Source organism: Centropristis striata, chromosome 17 (genome assembly GCF_030273125.1).
Source record: "Centropristis striata isolate RG_2023a ecotype Rhode Island chromosome 17, C.striata_1.0, whole genome shotgun sequence".
Lineage (NCBI taxonomy): Eukaryota > Metazoa > Chordata > Actinopteri > Perciformes > Serranidae > Centropristis > Centropristis striata.
The window spans coordinates 10,378,957-10,394,405 of record NC_081533.1 but is presented as its reverse complement, the minus strand read 5'-3'; the positions used below and the strand labels follow the sequence as shown (position 1 = coordinate 10,394,405).

The window sequence follows — 15,449 nt, the reverse complement described above, 5'->3', positions numbered from 1 at the left end:
TATATGATAATATAGGGACATAAAACCCCCACTCTCTATATAAACCACTTTCTTTATGAGATACCACCAGGTTTTGTTTTGCATTACAGTTTTTCTCAGTCGCTTTGGTACATTTCTCAGATCAGAACTGAAATTCTCAAAACTACCTGTTCAATCTTCACATCATTGTGTCACTTGTGCACATCAAAAAAGCAGTTTCTCATTTCTTTGAGCAAGTTGCAAATGCTTTGGTACATCCATGCAAATGATTATGTACAATTCTCTTCTGTTTCCTACATTATCAATTGCTTATGTCATGTTGATCAAAATGTATTATCATGGGTCTCTGTTGAATAGTCTCACCACCCACAACATTTAGGCATTAGTTCATAGCATAAGTCTTTACATGCAAAATGGTTGAACACGTTGTCATAACATGTCAAGCATATTTCTATACATTTCCATGAGACTTTTTTTCTAAGTCTGTCCTGAATTGGTAAATTGCTCCCAGGTGAATCTTGACTTTCTCAAACGAATCAATCAACTGGCAAGTATATACGTATATAGCCGGAGCACAACACAGTGTTACAATTTCTGAAAATGGACGGACAAGGAATTGGACGGGATCAACAGCCAGCGAGAAGAAGAAGAAGAGGAGTGAGGCTGCGTGGCGGAGGACTTGGGAGGCAAAATAGAGGCACATGTACAGTTTTCCCTAAGGAGATTGTCCTATGTTTACATTTCTACTTTTGTTTTTGTTTTTTCTTTGTGCTATGCAGTGCTGTCTTTTCTTTTCTTTATCAGGAAAAATATAAAAGCGTAAATGTGAATCTTGTCCAGTCTCTTTCAAACTCCACATACACTAAGGTGTAACCTACAATTTACAATAATTGTCATCAAAACTTTAGCCATAGTTTACATCAGAACATCCCTCCAGAGTACACTGTTATATTGACAACATGACTAAGCAATTTGACTGTCTTATCCGTACACAATGACACAAGGACTTGTCATTCTGATGCACTGACATGTTCATTGACACGGATATTTAGTTTTGAGAGATGAACTAAGGATTTTGAGCAAGAGAGTGGCTTTTGCAGGTCATCCATGGTGTTTTGCTATTTGTACAAATTGTTTTGAGAAATGCACTTACTGTTTTGCAAATGTCGAGCATGATTTGAGAATTGTACCAAAGCGACTGAGAAAAACTATAATCTGAGATTTTTGTTCCTTTACCCCCAAAAAATCCAGCAGCAACATGTCTGCTAATGGCAGTTACTTAGTTACTGTTGATGATCCACAGAACTTGACTGAAACTCATCTTTATCAAAGAAATGGTCCGGAAAATCCCACAAAGTCCACCAAGTCCACCTTACGGCTTTTGCCATGCTTGGCAAAAATAAAACATTTAATATGGACACAACTGCTAGAAAAAAAAACACCTTTATTGATGCATAAAATGCTATAAAATACAGATATATTATGAAAAAACACAAAAAAATATACAGCAAATTCTGGTGAAAATAAAATACATATAATAGCTATCAATATATATTTTTAAAAAGGTATAAAAAGCATGTAACTGTAATATATTAATATATGTTGTTTAGCAGGTTATTGCATATATTAAATTTCTGATGACATCCCGTCTGGTCCCACACTGATAAAATAGTTTAAAGCTGCACAGTCACTTCATAAAAAAACATTTTTACAAAAACTTTAAAAAGAAATTACAAAATGTATGTAAAAAAAACTGAAAGATAATGCTGTTCTAAATGAGAATATGCCTCAGTAGTCTTGTGCTTGTGCTGAGTTAAATGAAATCCACATGATGGAATTATTTTATATCAACTACTAACAAATGAACTGCAGAAAATACTGAGCATGTCTAAATCTGGATGACCAGCTCTCTTTACGGACCTGGAAGAGAACAAAAAAAGAAGACAGTTATTCAATATGCAAGGGTGCTTCCTTACACGTCATTCGGACTTTACACCAATATAATTATCTGTAAAATCAATGGTTTAATATGCACTTAATACGGCAGCATCATTACCCAGAGCTGTTCCTGGTTTCAGTTCAGAATAAAGAGTGTCCTCAGTTGCTGCAGGAGCTGATTCCCCTGTGAAAGGAGATAATATTTTTATCATTATTATTCATATTTAAGCCTTTAAAGAATGTACAAATGTATGTAAACTACTTTCAAGCCGTACATACATACAACAATATAAATAACAATATACAAGATAATAACAAATAGGAATAAAAATATGATTTTAAAAATAAAGAAGACATTATTAACTGTAAATTGCACTGTGTTAAAGTCTAACATGTGAGACAATAACAACTGCAGGTGCACACAGACTTTACGTACCTTTCTTTTTCTTGCCTTTACCTTTGTTGAGGCAGTTGACCTGGGCATACATCAGATTGTCGTCTGAAACAGAAGCCGTATTTGTTTACTGAGCAGACACTGAACACTGTGATGTACAGCTGGATGGATATATGGGATGCTTGGGTTTATTTTCTTCATGATTACACACTAGATGTATAAATGTATTGTGTTGTTTGTTTGTTTCAGAGTCTTTTGATGGCGTGATTCCTCCCACAGTCCAAAGACATGCAGTTTAGGCTTAATTGGTCAATTTAAACTGTCCGTAGGAGTGAATGAGAGCGTGAATGGTTGTCTGGCGACGTGTCCAGGGTGTAACTCCGCATCTCACCCAATACCTGCTGGGATCAGCTTCAGCCCGAGTTCAGATAAATGGTTGAAGGTAATGAATGAATGAATGAATGAGGATCCAATAGAGCCGAGTGAGAAAATGGACTTAATTCAAGAACAGTTTCATATCTGAGCTTTCTCTTACTTTATGATTTATCAGTTTATAAAGGATTTTCACACCTAAAATCTGTCTTAAAGTCATAAAATATATAATTCACCAATTGTGTTTGTGCCTCAGAAAATTTTCAAAATAAGAGTAAATTCAACTCCACTGTTGAGTCTGTCTATATCAGGGATGGGCAACTTAAATGCTGCAGGGGGCCACATATAGGACCGTGCACTTCACCAGATATGATGAAACTGCAATTTTAAATATGTTTACAGTGCAGTAACTTAACATATTTCACGGTCAAATGCATGTATAACAGTATAAATAGGAATACAAAAGGTTTGAAGCAAATAAATATACTGTGATTTTTTTTTTTTTTTCAGTGCAAGAACAGCAGACCAACATCAATTGCAAGAAGTCATTTTTTGCATTTTTACACTGTACTTTTAAGGTTTCATGCTCAAATGCATGTAGTTGTACTAAGGGCCACTTCAAGTGAGGGTGCGGGCCGTATGCGGCCCCCGGGCCTCCAGTTGCCCATCCCTGGTCTATATTGTATATACTGTTCCTTAATTTATATTTCTTATTGTTCAAAGTGTAGATACTTTTATATTTCTTGCTGAAATTGCTTGTTTTTATTTATTGTTATCTGATTGATGCTTACTTTGCTGCTGTAACAGTGGAAACTTCCCCGTTGTGGGACTAATAAAGGAATATCGTATCTAATCTTAACTGGTGGATATGAAAATCTGTTCATACAAGTGGTTCTTGCATGCGGCCCATTGTGTGTTATATTGTGCAATACAAGTACACATGACTTTATGGGCATCTGTAATTTTATAGAAGGGACAAATTCATTAATTTATAATCCTTAACCACTTATCTGAACTTGGGTCGACAGTCAACCATTCACGTTGTCATTCACTCCTACGGGCAATTTAGATTGAAAGGATATATTTTGGAATAAAATGACCTATAATGCTGCTCTTTCATTTGTTTGAGACAAAACGGAAAAGATGGAGGGGAAGTTCTATTTTACTTGACACAACAGTATGATTAGAGTATAAAAAATGGGAGAAAAACAATTCAGGTTTACACAATATAACTGAGATGGAAATATAAACAAGTGACACACAAACTTAAACTAACAATCACATATATTTTAAATGAAACAGACAGTTAGACATACCTAAAAGTAAACTCCCCAGATATGTGTCAGAACTGACACTGTAAATCTCTGGGGACCCCTAGTGGTGATATGTAGAACCCAAAATAACTTGGATGTATTAACTTCTGACTCATAATTAGCTCCAGTGTAATAATATGAATGTGATGTAACTGACTGTACCTGCAGTTCCGACTTTCACCTCAGAGTAAACGGCGCTGTCCTCTGGTTTATGTTGCCTCGCTGTTAAAATAATCAGATAATTCCATTCAATTTTTAAAATTACTCTTTTTTTAATGCAATGCCTATTTATTGTATGTATTTGGAGTACTCACCTTTCTGTCCAATGTTTTTAAGTTCCAGCAAAGAATAGGTGACATCCTGAGGTTCAACTGCAGCTGAAATATCCACATTTTATTTAGTTACAGGATTTTATATTAATCACTCTTAAAAAAAACATCTTGCATTTGTAACTGCCATGAGTAATATAATCCTTTATATGGATTTCAAATGTAGTCTGATTTACAGAGAAAATGGGCTGGATTATGTAGAGCTTTTGTCTCTTTCTGGCATTTCTGATGTCAGTCTACAATTATTGCACAGCATGTTGTTCTCAATGTACAAAACATTAGTTGTACTTTGAACAAAAATGACGTCTATTTATAGAGCAGACTCTCTTTGAACCCATCAAAGACAATTCAAATAAACTGACTGGTCCTCTCAGTCATCTAATGTTCACACTGCAAGCCTTAATGTTTAATTCAGATTTATTATTCCGATGTTTTGTTCAGCTGATCACATTATTTAGAAATTTGGTTGATATCAGATTTAAGTTTGCACGAGCCACTGTTTTGACTCAATGCACAAAAGAAGAACAACAATACGTCACATGCAGACCACTGCAGTACGGACGTTAACATGGAGGCCACTGATATCAGCAGAATGATTTCATGTACGTCTCGGTATCCCCACAGATTCTAATATTATTATTATTATTTTATTAATTGATCCAATTCTGATTCCTGAGGTCCTGATTCGATTCCAGATCGATTCTATTGCCTACATTTCAGTTACAATACCAATTTTCCTTTTATATGACAGAAATTTCTAGAATCTTAATGCTGTAAATTGCACAAGTAACACTCTACATCATTAAAAATATGCATTTTTACATTAAGAATTGTACTCAGAGATGTGTAGTATCCAAAAAAACGACACTCATAAACAGCTGAGAGGGCAGCAAATTTTTGTTAGCTAGTTCAATATCCTTTATTTAACCAGGTTAAATAAACTCATTGAGATTAAAAACCTCTTTTCCAAGAGTGACCTGGCCAAGACGGCAGCACAAAAGCAAAATGGTTACGCTAAACACATAAGACACAAATAAAATACAGAATAAAATACAATAAAATACAGCTAGTAGCCTACAATAGCAATATATCACAGCAGCTGAGTGTCTTTAAAAGCTCAGTAGTTGTGATGGTGTTAATCAACACGGTAATAAAAAGAGGGATTGATTAGTGAGGTGGATGATGGACAAGTTTCTTTCACCTCTTTTCTGTATATTATTTTTAGGCATTGTGGTGTTGGCATTAATAAAAGTGAGCTGTTAATCTTGTCTCCCTGTGCCTGTAGAGTCACTACAGACTAACGGGGTTAAAGATCAGGCATCTACAAGAAGAAAGGTTCGCCAAAAAAGACTAACAGGCCAGGTTAAAGCTTCACACAAACACTGGATTATATATATGTATATAAAGATCAATCTTAAGATTTATGAATTGATATCGGAAAATTAAATTTAATATTGAGTTTGAATCCATGAATAGATTTTTGAACACAGCCCCAGTTTCATGTATTCATCGCTGTGGAGTTAAAGTCATTCAGCCATTCAAATCAGCCATTTCCTTCAATATGCTTCAAACACAGACCGGTTATGATACAACCCTTCACATTTTGCTTGTACAGAAGAGTCTTCTCTGATACTTGTGAGGTCTAACACCTCACTGTCCCCCCATTAACTACCTCCATCGCAGCTATTGTCCATGTTTGCCTTCACTGAGTGACAAGTGACAGCTGCTGGAGCAGAACTGTGATAAATGTCTATATAGAGTGGTGTAAAAGTAACTTGAGTTCCCATATGAGTGTCCAGACTGAGGCTGCAAAACAGTCAGCTCTGGCACATATGAAATTATACAAATTATAATAGGAAAAAGATCAGATTCCCTGTGATTTGTGCTGTCCATATTGTTCAGATCTGAATCACATATGTCCAAAAAAAAAATCAGATTTTTCTCAGTTTTACCCTCAGGGTGAACCAGATCAATTTGTCAAAACTTTTTGAAATGAGTGTATATACAGTATATATAAAATCAAGATTGGTGCTTACCAGAAGGAGGAGAGGAGTATTCATTGCATTGAGCTTCATTCTGGTCGACCATGTGACCTGTGGCAGAGCCCTGATTGGTGCCGTCGGACTGGATTGGCCTACAACATGATCAAGTGAATTTAAAAAGGAGCATGGGTATATTAGTTGTGTTAAGAATCAAAAGAGAGTTTTACCAACCTGGTGGAGCTTGAATCTGTGAAGAAAAAGACATTTGTTGTTATTGGGTTTTGTGCTGCAGTTCCATATCATGCAGTCAGGATATATCTGTTTATTTGAATAATTAAAGCATAAATCATCTAATGAAAAAGTTCTCACCTCTGGTTCTTCTGTAGCAAAACAAAAGCAGCAGAATAATAACAACAAGTACGATTCCAGACAACAGCCCAGTAATCAACGCCACAGGAAGTTTAGAGCCTTCAGGACTGGATCCTTCTATAATAGATAATAACTGTCAATAAACTAATATAGCAGTTTTTGGTAAATATGGTAAAGATAAAACACAACATCCAAAAATACATACAACAAATACACTTACATTTACAAATCCAAATGTATTAAAAATCACATAAAAATCCCCCATTCTTATTATATCACACAGGTAAACACTGACAGTCCCACATATAAACATGAAATTAACCATTCACAGTAAATCACAACTATCACAGCCACTGGTGGAGACGTTCTTCAGCTCAGAAGGAATCCAACAGTTAAAATCATCTGACACTAATCAAACATTTCTTCCTCAGACAGAAATACAGTTTACTTTAAAGAAACTGCAGCAAACTGACCTTTAACTGACATCCAGCTCTGAGCTGACTCTTCTCCTGAGTGTCCACACTTGTAGAAGCCCTCATCAGACTTTGACACTGCAGAGATATTTAGCTCCCTTCTGGTGTCGTTCTGAACGAGTTCCTCATTTCGATAGAAAAACACAGTGGAAACAGATTCCCGTCTTCTCAATCTGCAGCTCAGACTGACAGAATCTCCCTCAGTCACAGGATGGACAGGGCTCACCAGGATAATATTATCACCTGTAAAACAGTCAAAGAAAATAAAGTTTCAGTCAGAGATCAGCTGGTTTCATTATTTTTCATTATAAAACAGTTAAATTAACTGCTTTGCGCATCAATGGAAAACTGTTATATTTGGTGGTTGTTAGTATAAGTTTGATAGAGTTTGACCTCAGAGAAACAAGTAGTGGATGAAATCTGCCACAGAAATACCAGTAAGAATATTGAAATGGTATTTTTCTTTTTTTAAGGGTTGCTGCATATAAAAAACTCAAATGTGGACCAACTTCAAATTAAATTATATACAATTTTGAAATATCCAGGAAAACAATGATCCAAATATTAATTTACAGTTGGTAAAAAAAAATAAAAAATAGATTGCATTCTTAGAGTGGATGGTTTAAAAAAACAAAACTTGACAAACTACTTTTTCTGGTGTAACTTGTCTCCAAAGCTGCTGCTAAATGTTATGATCAAGACACATATAAAACAATATTAAAAAATATGTATGTTAAAACACTTAAGAATTAAAAATTGTTTATAAAAGAAAATATAATGAAACCATACTCAGTTGAGTGATGTTGACTGCGTTGCTGAACTCTCCTGATCTGGACTCACACCAGTACACACCAGTATCACTATACCAGCTACGGTGTATGTTGCATGTGGATCCAGTCATTGTCCCCCAGGTGGAGCAGCGTGACAGGTAACTGTGATCAGTAAACCTCTTCACTCTCCACTCAGCAGAGTTTCCCTCACAGCTCAGTGACACAGAGTCAGAGGTGAAGTGTTGCACTCTGTCAGGACTCACTGTGAGAGACGCTGAGGAACCAAAATCTGAAAAATATATAATACGAAGTCAAAACCAAGCATGAAGAGTAAAAGATTGACAAAATGTAAATGTTCCTATGCTTTAAATTTTATTTCTGAAGCTCAGTGAAACATACAAGTTTCAAAATTCTGCTTTCTACCTTGAAAACTTTCCACCATTTGAATATATTTTAATGAAAGAAAAACACACGACTGAAGCTGCTGTTGTCTGTAAAGTAGAAAACTACTGACTCTACTTTTACCGGCCATCTTTCTAAGATACAGGAGGGGAGTCTTTAAAACTAAAATAATCCCAGCCCAGTATGTAAGACAATACGACTGAAAAAATAAAGTTTGTCTTGATGTTAGTGAGAGAAGAACAGACAGAAACAAACCTACCTCCAGACCAGACAAACTGAGGTTGACTGTAATCAGTGTGATAAACTGGATCTCCTCTTCCAGCTCTGCACACATATCCTGCTGTGTGTGTTTGTCCATGAACGATGTAAGAATCCTGTTCAGTCCCAGTGGTGCTGTCAGGTAGCAGCTCATAGCTGTAGGAGTTGTCTGATGGTTTGGGAACAGCCTTATACCAGGAGAACCTCCATCCTGCTGATGGATGTTTAACTCTGCAGTTCAGAGTCACTGAGTCTCCAGGACTCAGCCATGATGGAGACACAGTGAGGACAGGTTCAGGTTTATCTGGTGGAAAATAGTGGATCAAAGTCATCCTGCACAAACTTCATTCATTCATTCATTCATTCATTCATTCATTCATTCATTCATTATCCTAACTGCTTATCTGCACTCGGGTCTCGGGGGGCTGGAGCCGATCCCAGCTGACAAACGTTTTAAATATAAATGAAGCAGAACAAGTCTCTAAGGAGTTGTATAATATTCACTCTGAAAGAATAGTGATGTGACTTACTGTCTGATACGGTCAGTTTGATGGGATCACTCCAGTCTGTTGCAGACTGCTGAGCTCTTCTGCCCCTACAGCTGTAGGTCCCACTGTCAGATTCAGAAGCAGATCTAACACGGTGTTCATTTTGATTTGAAGGTTTGTTTCTGCTCGTTGTTTTCCATTCATACTCCCACTCAGTGTCTCCTCCGTCCTTGATGTCACATCTGACAGTGATCGTCTCTCCTCTGTAGATTTCAGACCAGTTTGGCTGCAGAGTCACAACAGCCCTGTTTGCAACTGTTCAGGAGAAATCATTTACAGTAGGGATACAAAAACATGACAAAACATTAAATCTACATCAAAACACGTCTGTTGCCTTTTAATTCTGTTTCAAAGATAAATACCCAACTCACCATTGTTGTTGATGAGGACTGAGTGGCTGTAGTCTGTGTAGTAAAGTGTCTCTCCTCTTCCTCCTCTGCACCAGTAGACTCCTCCCTGTGAGACACTGATTCTCTCAGTAGAGATGAAAACAGCATCTTGTTTGGTCAGAGGTTCAGAGGTTTTCTCTCCTCTGTACCAGAAGAATTTCCAACCAGATGATGATGTCACAGAGCAGCTCAGAGTCACTCTGCCCCCTACAGGAATGTCTCTGCTGTCAGCTCTCAGTCCAGCCTTTGGTTTACCTGCTGTTCAGTTTTAAACAGAGAAATAAAAAGATCTTTACTATTCTTGTGAACAAAACCAACAAAAATAGCTTGATTAAAATAAAACAAATTCTTCCTCATGCAGCATTGTCACAGAAAATACTTAATTAGAATCTGAATAATAACTTCTTCCTTATTTTTTGTATTTTAATCTAAGGTAAATACATTGTGATTGTTATTGTGAACAAAATTATCATTCCTCAAGCTGTTTTTTTGTTGCCGTTTTGAAATAAAACAAAAACCGTTACACTGAAGAGCAAATTTAACTTGTTAACTGTAGTTTTTTTTTTATTATTATTTGAAAGAGAACTGTATAAGTCATACTATCTATTTCTCCATAATGTGTCCCAGTGATCCTCTGCAGGTCACAGGGAGCTGGAGTGGATCCAGGCTCACACTGGGTGAGAAAGAGTGTCGACCCTGGGCAGACAGCCAGTCTATCACAGGGTCAAAGGTCACAAACTACCATTTACACCAACAGCTAGTTAATGTTAATTCAGCCAGACAATGACGGGTTCACAGAGCAGCTCAGAGTCACTCTGCCCCCTACAGGAATGTCTCTGCTGTCAGCTCTCAGTCAAGCTTCTGGTTTATGTGCTGTTTTAGAACAGAGATTCAAATAAGGAAACTATCATCACTGTGATTTAGGCCAATTCAAAGAGTACAGGCCCAACAGGCAATAAATACTTGAATACTGACACATAAGCTTGCTTTAAGTGATAGGATTAATATCAATATTTAATTTAGTATATAAATACTGAAGTCATGCTCATTTAATTCCAACAAAGGAGCTCTGTTGCTGTCACACCTCTCTCTCTCTTCATGTTTCTTGTCTGAATCTCTACTGTAACTTTCCAGAAGCACAATTCAGGATTCAACATGCAAACTGCATTTTTCTCTCCAGACAAGACAGCTGTGTAGTTCTCTGCTCTTCTCTGTGACTCATTGTCATTCAACAGTAAACGTTGTGGAGGAAGTTATTAAGATTAAAAACCACAAAGTGTTGCAGAATATCATGTGAAAAAGTTCCTGTGGGGTTTTTTTTTTTTTTATAAAAAACTTGATATTTCCTGTATGGATGACAGACAGGACAACTTACCTGTTACTGTCAATGTGATGAGGTCACTCCACTGTGTGAAGGAATAGCCCAGTCTGCCCATACATCTGTAATCTCCACTGTGGGACTCAGTAGCACTGCTACTGATGTGTTCTTTGTGTGCTGGAAGTGTGTTTGAGCTGGATGTTCTCCAATCAAACGTCCACTGAAGGTCTCCACCTCCTTGGATCTCACATCTGAGAGTGATCTTCTCTCCAGTGAATATCTGAGGCCAGTTGGGTTGACGGCTAACAGTAGCTTTGGAGGAAACTGTCCATCAAAATAAAAATAACCAGTTAAAAACATTCAATATTGTGTTTTGATATATAATCCTTTTGATTATTAAGTAAATGCATGTTGTTCAGTTCTGCAGGAATATTTATTTTAAAATAAGCAGCATCAGCTTTAACATTACATAATGGTGCAAATTGTTTTAGTAAAACTCCTCTAAGGCGAGTAAAGTGCAGAGCAGTGTTAATACTAGCAGCTCCTTCCTTCTAGTAACTCTTGTGTCTAGATTGACATGTGAGGTGGTTTCTGAATGTAAAAAGTTAGTATCTTTATATTTACCATTAGGATTTAAAGTAAAATCTAAAAAAACTGAAAACATGCAGCTATTTAGCATCAATGACATTTACTTTTACTTTTTTTTTCAACACAAAACAGAGTGACAGCCTGGTTAGCAACAGTTCTTGGTCAAGAATTTTCAGTGGGAATAAAAGAACAAATGTCCAAATAATTAAAAATTAAATTTACATTTAAAATCATTGAAATTTGCTTTTTTTATCAATCATTTGTTAGAAAGGCAAAATAGTTTGGATTCTGTTACAATGACAAATGCCAAACTCACCAGTTTTGTAAATAATGACTGAGTCGCTGTAGTCTGTGTAGTAAAGTGTCTCTCCTCTTCCTCCTCTGCACCAGTAGACTCCTCCCTGTGAGACACTGATTCTCTCAGTAGAGATGAAAACAGCATCTTGTTTGGTCAGAGGTTCAGAGGTTTTCTCTCCTCTGTACCAGAAGAATTTCCAACCAGATGATGATGTCACAGAGCAGCTCAGAAACAATCTGCTGTCAGCTCTCAGTTCAGCCTTTGGTTTACCTGCTGTTCAGTTTGAAACAGAAATAAAAAGGTCTTTACTATTCTTGGGAAATAAATAAATTGCTTGATGAAAATAAAACCCATTCCTCTTCTTGTAGCATTGTCATAGAAAATACTCAATTAATCATTGCAACCTAAACTGTTTTCCTTGTTTTCATTTTTTTTATTTTAATCTCTGAATAAGTACATTGTGATTGCTAATGTGCACTGAATGATCACTGTTCTTAAGCTGTTCTTCTTTTCTTTCTTTAAAAAAACAAATTTTTACAAACGTGAAATAAAACAAAAAAGGTTGTATTTAAGAGCCAATTGAAGCCTTCCACTCTCCATAATGTGTCCCAGTGATCCTCTGCAGGTCACAGGGAGCTGGAGTGGATCCAGGCTCACACTGGGTGAGAAAGAGTGTCGACCCTGGGCAGACAGCCAGTCTATCACGGGGTCAAAGGTCACAAACTACCATTTACACCAACAGCCAGTTAATGTAGACGAGCCAGTTACAAGATTCATCTCAACCAAACTAACTGTCAATCATCCTAAACAGCAAGTTAAATATGTTCACACACACAGAACCTTCTTCATGTAGGAGAACTGTGTTAAACTGCAGCATCAGTCCACCTATGAAAATAATCCTTGTTCATTCCTCAACGTTTCCCTGTGAATTATTATATTTCAGAAGCTGCAGCACTTTGATTTCTGGCTCCTGTTCAGTTATTTGGTTCCCACTATAATAAACTAAATATTTATTACTGCGTGACCTGAAGAGAAATACATAATTGTTGTCTTATTTGGAATAACATTTTCAATAGAGAAGAAAGATGATCCAACTTACGCCTGACGTCCAATCTGATGCCATTACTCCACTGTGTTGAGAAATAGGAGTCTCTTCTTCCCTTACACTTGTATTCTCCACCGTCAGAATCAGCAGCACTGATAATTCTGTATTCATTGTGTGTTGGAGGACTGTTCAGTTTGTCTGGTTTCCATTCATACGTCCATTCAGCGTGTTCTCTCCCCTCGATCTCACATCTGACAGTGAATGTTTCTCCTCTGAATATGGGAGCCCAGGTGGGTTGAATGGTCACAGAAGCCTTGTTGGAAACTGTAAACATGAAAAATAATCAGTCAGGATACTAATAAAAACACAAAATCAAGACAAAAAAACAAGACTTACCTGTTTCCAGCAACAGTTTGACTTATGATCATTGTTTTCATCTCGCTACAGTACACTATAATATATACAAAATGATGTAAATATAGAAAAAAACCCACAAATTGACTCTTTAGTGTTAGTTTAATTATGTTCTATCAATGTAAATAAACATTACACTATTCGGTGGTCTTTTCAAATGTCCTCTCTTCCCAAGGAAAAAGCTATTCAACATATGTAAAAAAGTAGAATAAAACAAGACAAAACCATTTGAACTGTAAAACATTCAGCTGAATGATGTTTAATGTCAAGGGACAAATATTTTTTTCAGCTGTCATGTGTTTTACCTTAATCCAGGTTTTTATGAGTAAAACTCAACAGACTTTAGAGGACTCTCAACTCTTCTATTGTGTCTTTATACAAACTGAAGTCCAAACAAACAAAAAGTAAATTCTTGCACTGACAAATGGGTAAATACATGTCAAACTGTTCTCAACCTACATCATTTATTCATGAGGGTTCTTCTTTTACTTCAAACTAAAATGGCTTTCTTACGCACCTTCAGCATTGTTTAACAGAATGAAGAATGTGGTTTGTTTTATTTCAGAGCAAATGACTGAACTCACCAGTTTCATCAACAGTGACTGCATTACTTTCAGGTGTGAAGAAATCTGCTTCTTGACTCCGTCCTCTGCAGGAGTATTCTCCGCCTTGTGAAATGTCCAGTTTGTTTCTGTTTCCAGCCAGAACTTCAGGAGTGTCTGAAGGAAGTCTGAACCATCGATACATCAATCCAGCAGCAGGGTCAACAGAGCAGGTCAGTGTCACAGCGCCCCCAGCTGGTATGACAGTCTCCTCTGCTGTCAGTGTGACTGAACGTCTACCTGCTGTTTAGATTGTAAAAACAACAAAACAAGGAAATTACTGTCATAAACATGCCATCACCAATGTATTTATATTATTAAATAACACAATGGAAACACTTTTGTTTTGGATTATGTAGAAGTTATTGTTTAAACAGAGTGATAATTTTGTACATTTATGATCATAATCAAACTCCACTTTCTACATGTCTGCATGAGTTGTAGCTCAACACACTGCAGCAAAATAAGACACAACACAAACAAGTTCAGAAGCTTTTTCAACAGTTTGACAACACATTAACACTTGCGAATAAAAAAAAAACACAAAACAAAAGGGAAGTTTAAAAACAAAACTAATTTTAAATTCAGTAAAACTCTGATGGCAAATATTCCTCATATCTGTAAAAAATAAATCATTCAACCACAATGTGAAGTCTAAATGTTCTCCAGTATCACTGACAAGAGGTCAAAGTATTCTTCAGTCTTCAGTTTTCTCTAAAAACTTTCACTGTGTTGTTTACAATGTGCATATTCTGTATTTGAAAATGTTAAATGTGTATCTAAATTTGCTGAAGATTCATTTGCAGCATTTTCTTCTCCAAATGAACCACCAGATGTCGCACTAGACCACCAGCATCTCAGACCAGAACAAATGAGTGCATCAACCACACAACATGCACTAACATGACCTTTTTTAGAAGAATGATTACTTTATGTAGCATTTACTGAAAGATAAAACAAATCTGTGCTGAATGAAGACAGTGAAATGAAATGAAAATCTTTGAGAAGTGGAAAGTGGATATTTGACCTTTGATTAGATTGTTTTAGATTCTTGCTGTAGAATTTTAATGTGTTTTTTGGGGGTTTTTTTTACATCACAGTGTGACAGCTACTTACCTTCCACTTTCAGTTCTTTTGGTTCTGATTCTTTCCCGTCATCAAACTGACACGTGTAAGAGCCCCGATCTGATGCTGACACTGGACCAATGATCATTACTGCTTTACTGGATGACGGATAAAATGTGGCCCTTCCAACAGGTGAGCCGTCTTTTAAAAAGGTAGATTCCATCTCATTTCGTGGATCATGAGGCTTACAGCTCAGATACACAGTATCTCCGTCATACAAAGTGGATTCAGGAATTTCCAGGATTGGACCTCCACCTGTGTAAAAGAGGAAGATTTACTGACAATCTCAATCAAATGAACACAGACTTCATCTGACAACATATGAGTGATTTAGCAGTGATATGATATTACTGGTCAATATAAAGACACTCAATAACATTCAACATTAAGTTGGAGTTAGATTAAAGAACGTGTAGAAGTCACAATAAGTGTTCACTAAACAAGTACATTTAACACACACACACACAAACACACACACACTTTGACAGCAGACTATAATTAGGCTATGTGATAATTAGTCAGAGAAGGCACAGATTATTGGTG

At 36.5% G+C, this 15,449-nt stretch overlaps 1 protein-coding gene across 1 annotated transcript in view; it reads right to left on the bottom strand.

The window, feature by feature from the left end:
• Positions 1–15,154, bottom strand: part of LOC131990163 (uncharacterized) — a 31,181-nt gene extending 16,027 nt beyond the window's left edge. The window contains exons 1-17 of the mRNA XM_059355562.1: positions 14,898–15,154; positions 13,764–14,024; positions 12,820–13,089; positions 11,739–11,993; positions 10,892–11,158; positions 9,499–9,774; positions 9,110–9,382; positions 8,581–8,883; positions 7,939–8,208; positions 7,150–7,392; positions 6,677–6,790; positions 6,539–6,554; positions 6,362–6,459; positions 4,311–4,373; positions 4,159–4,218; positions 2,354–2,416; positions 2,022–2,101 (exon numbers count right to left, since the gene is read on the bottom strand). Of these exons, the coding sequence (XP_059211545.1) occupies positions 2,022–2,101; positions 2,354–2,416; positions 4,159–4,218; positions 4,311–4,373; positions 6,362–6,459; positions 6,539–6,554; positions 6,677–6,790; positions 7,150–7,392; positions 7,939–8,208; positions 8,581–8,883; positions 9,110–9,382; positions 9,499–9,774; positions 10,892–11,158; positions 11,739–11,993; positions 12,820–13,089; positions 13,764–14,024; positions 14,898–15,069 (3,084 nt within the window). The 5' untranslated portion in view covers positions 15,070–15,154. The remainder of the gene's footprint in view (positions 1–2,021; positions 2,102–2,353; positions 2,417–4,158; positions 4,219–4,310; positions 4,374–6,361; positions 6,460–6,538; positions 6,555–6,676; positions 6,791–7,149; positions 7,393–7,938; positions 8,209–8,580; positions 8,884–9,109; positions 9,383–9,498; positions 9,775–10,891; positions 11,159–11,738; positions 11,994–12,819; positions 13,090–13,763; positions 14,025–14,897) is intronic.
• Between the last annotated feature and the right edge of the window lie 295 nt (positions 15,155–15,449).